Raw genomic sequence first — 11,959 nt, 5'->3', positions numbered from 1 at the left:
AAGGAGACCAAAACTGAACACATACTCCAGGTGTGGCCTCACTAACACCTTATACAATTGCAACATAACCTCCCTAGTCTTCAACTCCATCCCTTTAGCAATGAAGGACAAAATTCCATTTGCTTTCTTAATCACCTGTTGCACGTGTAAACCATCTTTCTGTGACGCATGCACTAGCACACCCAAGTCTCTCTGCACAGCCGCATGCTTTAATACTTTATCGTTTAAATAATAATCCCGTTTGCTATTATTCCTACCAAAATGGATAACCTCACATTTGTCAACATTGTATTCCATCTGCCAGACCCTAGCCCATTCACTTAACCTATCCAAATCCCTCTGCAGACTTCCAGTATCCTCTGCACTTTTCGCTTTACCACTCATCTTAGTGTCATCTGCAAACTTGGACACATTGCCCTTGGTCCCCAACTCCAAATCATCTATGTAAATTATGAACAATTGTGGGCCCAACACAGGTCCCTGAGGGACACCACTAGCTACTGATTGTCAACCAGAGAAACACCCATTAATCCCCACTCTTTTCTTTCTATTAATTAACCAATCCTCTATCCATGCTACTACTTTACCCTTAATGCCATGCATCTTTATCTTATGCAGCAACCTTTTGTGTGGCACCTTGTCAAAGGCTTTCTGGAAATCCAGATATACCACATCCATTGGCTCCCCATTATCTACTGCACTGGTAATGTCCTCAAAAAATTCCACTAAATTAGTTAGGCACGACCTGCCCTTTATGAACCCATGCTGCGTCTGCCCAATGGGACAATTTCTATCCAGATGCCTCGCTATTTCTTCCTTGATGATAGATTCCAGCATCTTTGATATGTAGCATGATGTAACAGGGACATCAGCAGTCATTAGCACAGTGGTTAGTAGCCAGGGACCCGGGTTCAATGTTTGCCCCCAGATCTCCCCTTCAATCTTCCTGACAATCACTTTAAATCTACGACCGCCCTCGTCACTGACCTCTCCGAGGTAACTTGGTAACTAGGCCTTTCCCATCCACTCTACCCAAACCTTTCACAATTTTGTACATCTCAATCAAATCTCCCCTCAGTCTCCTTCGTTCCATTGAGAACAACTCCAACCCATCCAGTCTTCACTCGCTGCTGCAATTTTTCAGTCCTTGCAGCATCCTCATATATCTCCTGTGTCCCCTCTCTGATACAGTGACATCCTTTCTGTAGGCCACAAAACCGATTGGCCGGGGTGGTGACTCCAATCTAACAACAGATTGGTGCCATCTGCAGAATGTCTACGGGCTGTTGGGGGGGAATTGGAAAACATTTTCTAAGGAAGGTTCAGGAGATTCACAAAAGAGAAAATGCCGGAAAATCTCAGCAGATCTGGCAGCATCTGTAGGGAGAGAAAAAAGCTAACGCATCGAGTCCGATGACTCTTTGTCAAAACTGCAAAGAATATAAAACATGACAATTTCTTAACTTCATCACATGATATAGTGATGTGCGTCATGATGTAACAGTGATGAGTTAGAAACCTGGTCGGGAAGATGGAACAGTCCGTGCTCATGAAAGATTTGCTTACCCAGTAGCTGATTGTGTACAGAGTGGAAATAAAGGAGTTTTGAAGAAACCGACGCGACTCAGACCAAAGTCACTCATTGGTAAAAAGGAAACCATCCCAGTCTAGATGGTGCCATGAGATAGATCCACAATACACTGGGCACAGCGAGCCAGGGCTTTCATTTTGGATGTGAAGTGTACAGAACTTGCGTTCATAGAATTTACAGTGCAGAAGGAGGCCATTCGGCCCATCGAGTCTGCACCGGCTCTTGGAAAGAGCACCCTACCCAAGGTCAACACCTCCACCCTATCCCTATAACCCAGTAACCCCACCCAACACTAAGGGCAATTTTGGACACTAAGGGCAATTTAGCACGGCCAATCCACCTAACCTACACATCTTTGGACTGTGGGAGGAAACCGGAGCACCCGGAGGAAACCCACGCACACACGGGGAGGACGTGTAGACTCCACACAGACAGTGACCCAAGCCGGAATCGAACCTGGGACCCTGGAGCTGTGAAGCAATTGTGCTATCCACAATGCTACCGTGCTGCCCAGCAATGATCTAATGGTCACCGTTTGACTTATTTTTTTAAATTCCAGATATTTATTGGATTTAATTTCCTTAATGTGCCTTGGTGGGATTTGAACCTGGGTCCCTGGTGTATTATCCTGGGTCTCTGCATCCAGTGACAATATCACTATGCCACCGCCTCCCCTACCCCGCCTCCCCTCTCACTGATACCTGAATAAGACCCGGTGTAACAATGCCAGCTGCAGAAGGAATAGGATGCTTGATCTCCGCTTCATCCCAGTCACTGGACTATTGTTCTAAACTGTCCATTCAATGATGTAACAACGGCAAAACAATCCACAACAGATGCCGCCTTTGATATTGGTTTATTATACTGCGGAATCAAGGCCAAACTTTGGGGCTACTATTGACTGCCTATCGGGAGGTGAGTTACCCCGCTGTAGAACTCCCAGCTTCTCATCTGCTCTTGTAGCCACAGTATTTCAATGGCTGGGTCCAGTTCAGTTTCTGGTCAATGGAAACCCCCAGAATGTTGATAGTGGGGTTTTCAATGATGCTGATGCCATTCAATGTCAAGAGGCAATGGTTAGATTCCCTCTCTCTTGCTGGATGTGAGATTTTTGCCTGTCACGAATATGTGGCACAAAAGTCACTTGCTATTTATCAGCCCAAACACCATTCAAGCCATACACCTTTTCCATAGACTCCAGACAGCACAGAAGGAGGCCATTCGGCGCATCCAGTATGCTCCGACCGTCTGAAAGAGCATCCTAACTAGGCCCACTCCCGCACCCTATCCCCAAAACACGACCTAACCTGCACATCTCTGACCTGTGGGAGGAAACTGAAGCACTCAGAGGAAACCCACAGAGAGGAGAAAGTGCAAACTCCACACAGACAGTCACACAAGGCCAGAATTGAACCCGGGTTCCTGGCGCTGTGAGGCAGCAGTGCTAACCACTGTGCCAGGCAAAGACCAGTGTGAGATGGAAACTAGAGGACCTCATTACAAAGGTGTGGTCACCCTGACATAGGTAAGAAGTATTAAGAACAGGGAGCATTTAGTATGGGGACTGCCATCCAGTGTTGATTTATGAGATGTCCAACAAGATAGGTGTATGACAAGAGGGGGGTACAGAAAGATGGAGGTCATACCCATGCACACAATAAGATTGAGGATAGTTATTCTTCATACCTCTGACTCCCACTGGAATCATCATTTCATAACTTTGGGATGGGCTGATGACAGAGAGCATGTAGGTTCCTGAGTCAGACAGAGTAACGTTTTTCAATCTCAGGGACAAGTTCCCTTTCAGCATCCCGTGGTTCCAGACCTCAGCTCTGTCTCGATAGCTCGGGTCCTGTTGGCCGAGGCTGCTATTGTTCATTGTGGAATTGTAGATTATCCCCATAGTCTCCATCTTCACCCAGTTGAAAGAGGTGACACTGGATTCATCTTCAAAATGGTAATGACACCTGATAAGAAGATCTCCTCCAACCTTCACTGTGAGTTGAGAATCCTCACACTTAACCTCCAGATCGCCTGGAACAAACATGACAAAGTCTCACCGCTCAGTTCAAACCGGAATCTTAGATATTAATAAATGTGAGGGAGCTGGATTAACATCAGTAGAGATACAATCAGTAACACAGGGTGCAGGGGGAGAGGGGTTACTGAGTGACAGTGTGAGGGAGCTGGGGGAGAGGGGTTACTGAGTGACAGTGTGAGGGAGCTGGATTAACATCAGTAGAGACACAGTCAGTAACACAGGGTGCTGGGGGAGAGGGGTTACTGAGTGACAGTGTGAGGGAGCTGGATTAACATCAGTAGAGATACAGTCAGTAACACAGGGTGCTGGGGGAGAGGGGTTACTGAGTGACAGTGTGAGGGAGCTGGATTAACATCAGTAGATATACAGTCAGTAACACAGGGTGCTGGGGAGAGGGGTTACTGAGTGACAGTGTGAGGGAGCTGGATTAACATCAATAGAGATACAGTCAGTAACACAGGGTGCTGGGGGAAAGGGTTTACTGAGTGACAATATGAGGGAGCTGGATTCACATCAGTAGAGATGCAGTCAGTAACACAGGGTGCTGGGGGAGAGGGGTTACTGAGTGACAGTGTGAGGGAGCTGGATTAACATCAATAGAGATTAAATGAAAAATGAAAATGAAAATCGCTTATTGTCACGAATAGGCTTCAATGAAGTTACTGTGAAAAGCCCCTAGTCGCCACATTCCAGCGCCTGTCTGGAGAGGCTGGTACGGGAATTGCACCGTGCTGCTGGCCTGCTTGGTCTGGGGGAGAGGGGTTACTGAGTGACAGTGTGAGGGAGCTGGATTAACATCAGTACAGACACAGTCAGTAACACAGGGTGCTGGGGGCAGAGGGGTTACTGAGTGACAGTGTGAGGGAGCTGGATTAACATCAGTAGAGATACAGTCAGTAACACAGGGTGCTGGGGGAGAGGGGTTACTGAGTGACAGTGTGAGGGAGCTGGATTAACATCAGTACAGACACAGTCAGTAACACAGGGTGCTGGGGGAGAGGGGTTACTGACTGACAATGTGAGGGAGCTGGATTAACATCAGTACAGACACAGTCAGTAACACAGGGTGCTGGGGGAGAGGGGTTACTGAGTGACAGTGTGAGGGAGCTGGATTAACATCAGTAGAGATACAGTCAGTAACACAGGGTGCTGGGGGAGAGGGGTTACTGAGTGACAGTGTGAGGGAGCTGGGGGAGAGGGGTTACTGAGTGACAGTGTGAGGGAACTGGATTAACATCAGTGGAAATACAGTCAGTGACATAGACTGCACGGGGAGAGGAGTTACTGAGTGACAGTGTGAGGGAGCTGGATTAACATCAGGAGAGGTACAGTCAGTAACACATGGTGCTGGGGGAGAGGGGTTACTGAGTGACAGTGTGAGGGAACTGGATTAACATCACTAGAGATACAGTCTGTACCACAGGGTGCTGGGGGAGAGGGGTTACTGAGTGACAGTGTGAGGGAACTGGATTAACATCAGTAGAGATACAGTCAGTAACACAGGGTGCTGGGGGAGAGGGGTTACTGAGTGACAGTGTGAGGGAACTGGATTAACATCAGTAGAGATACAGTCAGTAACACAGGGTGCTGGGTGGAGAGGGGTTACAGAGTGACAGTGTGAGGGAGCTGGATTAACAGCAGTAGAGATAGTCAGTAACACAGGGTGCTGAGGGGGAGAAGGGGTTACTGAGTGACAGTGTGAGGGAGCTGGATTATCAGTGGAAATACAGTCTGGAACACAGTAATCCCCGCACTCCTGTATGTTTCAGAGATTTGAACGATTTACAGCAGGTGCACTAAAGCACAGGAGATGTACCAGAAGATCCTCTCAATCCAGCGGCAGGAACCATGGTCTCACAGCAGCTCCCTCTCCCAAGGCAACATGCACAGCGTTTGGATATCCTTCTAGGTAAAGTCACCACAGTCCCAGATGACCATTGGCTCCTTTCCCCATTGAGGTGGGAGAGCTGACTGGTAGTGATTTAACCTGTGGGTCACCACACCTCAGGCGAGGGGCAAGGCTGAAAAGGCATGGCCTTCGTGAAGAACCTTTATTCATGCCCTTATACCTGACAGCAGACTCGGAAAGCAACTGCTTCACCCGGACCTCAGTTGAGACAGGGGATTCCCAGGAGGATAGCGGGAACACTTTTGGGATGACCTCAAGCATGTCTGAAGTGATCAAAAATGGCCACTGAGCCAGGGGGGATGCCTAGTCAGGTAACCACCCAAACATCAAAGGTTCATTTTGGAAGGCACTGAACACATTGGAAGACTTCATCAGGAACATGTAGAGGCGGAGACGAGACATTGGAGGAAGCACAGAGAGCTCCCATCAACCCAAGCAGTCAAGCACCATCTGGCCAGCAGGTGGCAGAATCCGCACCTTGGATTCATCAGTCGTGTTTAAACCCAGCAAACCAGAGTGGAATCAAATTACCCTCGCCTCCGAGGGGCTGCCTCAGGAGAAGACGGCGGGGCCGGGGGGGGGGGCTGGGCTGGTGGGAGAGGGGTTACTGACTAACAGAGTGATGGAAAGACAGTGCCACACACTCACCAACTGTAAAGCCCGGAGCTGCAGCCAGTATTATGATCAAATGAGCGAGCGAAACGAAGAGGCGACTCATTCTGCTGAAAGAGATGAAAAGTTATCAAAACAACAGAAAATATTTGTTCAGTGGCGACGACACCAGCAGACGTCACCAGTATTACCCCACCATCTGCAAACAAAATGAGTTAAGTTATTCAGTAACAAATATCAAGCAGAAAGCAGAAGAATAACTCATAATAATCTTTATTGTCACAAGTAGGCTTACGTTAACACTGCAAAGAAGTTACTGTGAAAATCCCCTAGTCGCCACACTCCAGCGCCTGTTCGGGTATGCAGAGGGAGAATTCAGAATGTCCAATTCACCTGACAGCACGTCTTTCAGGACTTGTGGGAGGAAACCGGAGCACCCGGAGGAAACCCACGCAGACACGGGGAGAATGTGCAAACTCCGCACAGACAGTGACCCAAGCCGGGAATCGAACCTGGGACCCTGGAGCCGTGAAGCAACAGTGCTAATCACTGTGCTACCGTGCTGCCTTATATTAAATCGAGGAACAGATGAATACAGAAGGAAAAGGGTCCAATTGACACTGGATCAGTGTCAGAAACACAACTATTTTAACTTTAAATAGTATTACTTAAATGCTTAAATTTTGCTACCTACCCTGTATGTTCTCCCGTCATCTCCATATTATTAAAAGGAAAAAGTAGAAAATGTTTATTAACAGTCCTCTGGATTGGATGGAACCTAAAGCAATTCAGGCAGGTGACCCACTGTCATCTTCCGGGGGTAATTAAGGATGGGTAATAATTGCTTGTGTCACCATGACCCTCAGAATGGGGAAATCAATTGTGTTCTCCCAGCTGCCTCGTGGGTCAGCCCTGGGAAGAGACAGCATCCATGACGACCCATAGTCCACAGGATGTTTGGAAGAGTCAGTGTCATGTCCAAAGGCTCCTTCATGTAGCAATCAACTTAACACGCAAAAAGACAATCTCTTTGATCGGAATGGTTTATACTTTCCGAAGGCATTTTGCAAGAGAGCTGTGCATCAGAGTTCATCGGATAAAGACTCATGGGACCCAGTGGTGAACTGTCTCACTGGGAGTGGGGAAATACACTTCTCTTGTGTAGATTAGCCATTCCCACACACCAGGGGGGTCATCTGAAAACCGAAGGCCGAAACTGACCAGCAGCTGACCCCATTCAGCAGCTCATGGACTAATTAAACTAAGTGAGAAGATTGACCAGAAACTCAGGAACATAAGAAGCAGACCTCCAGAATCAGCAGCTATTTCACAGCAGAGTACTTGAGATCAACAACATGAGATGGAGTGTGGTGCAGCGTGAGTGATTGTGTGTGTGTGAGTGTGTGTTGTGTGTGAGTGATTGTGTGTGTGTGAGTGATTGTGTGTGTGTGTGAGTGTGTGTGAGTGTGTGTGTGAATGTGTGTGAGTGTGTGTGTGTGAGTGTGTGAGTGTGTGTGTGTGTGTGTGTGTGAGTGTGAGTGACAGTGTGCACATGCATTGGGTACAAAGTATGAGTTAGAGGCTGACACTATGTCAAAGGTCAAATGCAAACTGTGTGGAGTTTGCACATAGAACATAGAACAGTACAGCACAGAACAGGCCCTTCAGCCCTCGATGTTGTGCCGAGCAATGATCACCCTACTGAAACCCACATATCCACCCTATACCTGTAACCCAATAACCCCCCCTTAACCTTACATTTTAGGACACTACAGGCAATTTAGCATGGCCAATCCACCTAACCCGCACATCTTTGGACTGTGGGAGGAAACCGGAGCACCCGGAGGAAACCCACACACACACGGGGAGGACGTGCAGACAGTGACCCAGCCGGGAATCGAACCTGGGACCCTGGAGCTGTGAAGCATTTATGCTGACCACCATGCTACCGTGCTGCCCTTCCCCTCATGTTTGCGTGGGTTTCATCCCCACACACAAAGATGCAGGGTAGGTGGATTGGCCACGCTAAATTCCCCCTTAATTGAAAAAGTTGAATTGGGTACACTAAATTTCTTTTTTAAAAAGTAATTAGGAAAACTAACAGAACATTATTGTTTATTGTGAGGAGAATTCAATATGAAATTAGGGCGATGATTGCTTCAGTTGTACAGGGTGCTGGCGAGACTGCATCTGGAGTATTGTGTATGATTGTCTCCTGATTAAAGTTGGAGGTAAATGCGTTGGAAGCAGTTCAGAGAAGCTTAACTTGACCATTACCTGGAATGGGTGGGTTGTCTGATTGAGGAAAGGTCACACAGATTAGGCTTGTATCTCGGCTGGTGTTTCAAAGGGTAAGAGTCGACTTAGACCATTAGACCTCGGAGCAAAATTAAGCCATTCGGCCCATCGAGTCTGCTCTGCCATTCAATCATGGCTGATATTTTTCTCATCCTCATTCTCCTGCCATCTCCCCATAACCCCTGATCCCCTTATTAATCAAGAAACTATCTATCTCTGTCTTAAAGACACTCAGTGATTTGGCCTCCACAGCCTTCTGCGGCAAAGAGTTCCACAGATTCACCACCCTCTGGCTGAAGAAATTCCTCCTCATCTCTGTTTTAAAGGATCGTCCCTTTAGTCTGAGATTGTTTCTTCTGGTTCTAGTTTTTGCGACAGGTGGAAACATCCTCTGCACTTCCACTCTATCCAGGCCTCGCAGTATCCTGCAAGTTTCAATAAGATCCCCCCTCATCCTTCTAAACTCCAACAAGTACAGGTCCAGAAACCTCAACCGTTCCTCATACAACAAGCTCTTCATTCCAGGGATCATTCTTGTGAACCTTGTAGCCACTGAAGTTGGCCATTTCCTCAATACAAAATGGAGGAACGCAAAGCTTGCAGGTTAAAATGGACAATGTTTGCAGCACAAGCAGGCTGCACCAAGCCAATGTGTATTCTGTCTACTAAGAGAGCAGACAGCACCGAAATGAACATTCCGCATACTAATGAGGCAATCTCCGCGATAGTTAACATAGTAATGGAACGATCCCAGGGACAATGGACACAAATAGGGAAGTGATTGCAACAGTGTATGGGAAACCAGACACCCCGGCACCAGCGGGGTTCAAAAACAAAGCACCTGAAGGCCCGCCCAGTAGCCGAGTGATAGCCTCAGTATTGGGGGGATTCAAACAAATCGATTGGGAAAAGACCCAATCGATTCCCAGCAGGTAGAGGGTCCGCCCAAAAGGGCGCGAAGCCCTAGGACCTATAAAAGACAGGTCCCAAACTTAGTTCGTTCTTCTTAACCAGCCCTCCTCTCTGGACCAGCATCTCGACCAGCTTTTACCAAAGAAGACCTTGAACGAGAGAGAGGAGAGGTTTGGGACAGCAGCCGCCAGCGAGTAAGTGTCTCACAATGATCGCTACCAGAGATAGACACTCCTGACCCCTTTTTAACCCGTACCAACCTGAAGTCTGCAGACCAGAGCAGAGCAAGAGGCCTTGTCCCCTGATCCGGCAGTTCCCTTTAAGATAAGTATTGGTTTATTTAGTGGTAGGAATAGTTTAATCATCTTAGTGTGTGCATGGGTAGTATTATAATTGTATTTTAATAAACTCAGTTGTTTGAACAACTAATTGGTGTATGGTTTTATTGCTTTGAACTTGACCTTGAAACTTGTGTCGGTATCTTAACGATACCTGGCGACTCCAGAGCTAAGTAAAGAAACAGAGCCAAATCGAGTGTTAAACACACTCACCCAGAACGAGCAACAACCTGCTCTGGACCCTTTCCAAGGCCAGCTTGATTGAAACACATACGATTCTAAGGGGCCTTGTCAGGTAGGACGTGGAGGCACTGTTTTCTCTGGTGAGAGAATCTAGAACTCGGGGCAATGGTGTAAAAATAGGGGCGGTCACCCATTTAATGGAGAGATTTCGAGAATCTTTCTCTCTCAGAGATCTGTGAGCCTCTGGAACTTTCTTCCCCAAATGGCAGTGCCAGCAGCGTCCTTGAATATTTGTTAAGGCAGAGCTCGAAAGATTCTTGACTAACAAGAGGGTGAAAGGCAGGAGTGGAGGAGAGGAGGTTGTAATCAGATCAGCTGTGATCTTGTTGGATGGTGAAGCCCACAGCCCATAAATGAACTTAATAAACCTCCAAAACCATCCCACAAAGAACACGGGCAAAGATGGATATTAAATAGAATCCTCCAATTCTGTTCCAAGATCGAAACACTGACGCCAGAATCAATGATATTCATTAGAAAAGGTGCCTCACATTTCAAAACCAAAATGCCTAACTACCATCTAAAAAAAGTAAAACAAACCAAAACATTTCTTGTAGAACTAGTTGTTTGGCAGTACAGGAGTTGCTGAAAAAGACCTTGTCCTGAACTCATTCAGGATACTTTGCAGGAATACCAGTATATAGGTGTGTTTTCAGGGGTTTTACTTTAACTCACAGTGTAGACAAACGAGAATCAGGTTACCATACCCTCGGTTATTTAACCAGTTAGCAGGGTTTATTTACAGAGGTGTTGCTCGCTCACAGTCCAAGGTGAAAGAGAGGGAAAATCTCCCAAGGGCATCTGACAATGTCGCAATGTAATCATGTGACACACTATCCTGAGCCGTTCCGGTTGGAAAACATAACATCCCTCCCCCCTTTACTTCTGTAGCGCGACAACAAATATTTACTTAAACTTGTACTCAAGGTGAACAGTGAGGATTTAGTCACGTATTATTGATTGTATATACACACAGGCACCACACACATCACCAGTACAAGAGTCTGAGGCAGAATCCATCGTTCAGGAGGCTTTCTTTTCACAATCTCGGTAGTCTGTTCCACACTTGGCTCAGGAAATTATCGAATGAAATCGGTTCTTCATCAGCTCCTCCAAATGCTGTTTGGTTCAACTGGTGTACAATCTGAATTCGACTCATAGTTGAAATCATAGATTCAGGGATCTACAAAGAGTGTCCGATATTGCCCGTTCAGATGCCGACTCCGAAAATTCTCTTTTCGGAGTGAGGAATTGATCGGTGTGCCTCCTCCAAACTTTCTCGTCATCTGTTTGCACCCTATAACAAATAGGTCTTCGAACGTACTGTGGCAGATACCCACTTCTCACTTGAAGAATAGTTTCTCGCTGAAACTCTTTCTCCTTGCTCGAAATACCTTGATTTCGATGTCTGTTCATGGCGAGTATCTTGGTTTCGATTGTTGTCACTCGACAAGGATAGGAGTGTTAGGTGATAAGAGCAAAATCAAACTTGTTTCTCAACATCCTTAAAACATTATTGCTGGTGGGTTTAGGGTCCGTCGCATGGGCAGGGTGTCCATAGGAAATTAGAAGCTTGTTTCCTCCCTGAGCTAACAGTCCTTTGATGGCGTTCTTCAATAACGGGTCCACAACCCCTCCATCCATCAGTTTGTGGAAGGACGATAAGGCACAGTACACCTCCTGGATGCCCTTCCCAGAGTTAACCCAGTATAGAATTCTGCAAGAATGGAGTAATGATGGCTCAAATCCCCTACATGAATACTCTCTACCGTTAATTCAAGTTTCTTTGTTTGTATGGCTTGAATTCCGGATTCTTCCTTTGTTCATCCAGTGGTTTACCTTTCCAGATCATGTCCATGACCTTTCCCATCACCGGATCTGGTGTGTCTTTGTACCCGAGATGCAGTAATAGGTACACGATCCACCTGGGATTTGGCTTTAACGGACATTACTAAACGCCGATAGAGCATCGGCATTCACATTTAATCCCGTAATTATGCACTGAGAAGATAAGG

At 46.8% G+C, this 11,959-nt stretch overlaps 2 protein-coding genes across 2 annotated transcripts in view; both read right to left on the bottom strand.

Annotated features, from left to right (window-relative positions):
• LOC119976659 (guanylate-binding protein 1-like) overlaps positions 1–11,959 on the bottom strand; it is a 460,193-nt gene that overhangs the window by 206,505 nt on the left and 241,729 nt on the right. The gene's annotated exons all lie outside the window — the stretch shown is intronic.
• LOC119976673 (butyrophilin-like protein 2) overlaps positions 1–11,959 on the bottom strand; it is a 74,380-nt gene that overhangs the window by 17,553 nt on the left and 44,868 nt on the right. The window contains exons 2-3 of the mRNA XM_038817357.1: positions 6,190–6,260; positions 3,278–3,625 (exon numbers count right to left, since the gene is read on the bottom strand). Of these exons, the coding sequence (XP_038673285.1) occupies positions 3,278–3,625; positions 6,190–6,259 (418 nt within the window). The 5' untranslated portion in view covers position 6,260. The remainder of the gene's footprint in view (positions 1–3,277; positions 3,626–6,189; positions 6,261–11,959) is intronic.

Source organism: Scyliorhinus canicula, chromosome 1, assembly GCF_902713615.1.
Source record: "Scyliorhinus canicula chromosome 1, sScyCan1.1, whole genome shotgun sequence".
NCBI lineage: Eukaryota > Metazoa > Chordata > Chondrichthyes > Carcharhiniformes > Scyliorhinidae > Scyliorhinus > Scyliorhinus canicula.
The sequence above is the reverse complement of the archived record's forward strand: the minus strand, read 5'-3'. Positions and strand labels throughout refer to the sequence as shown.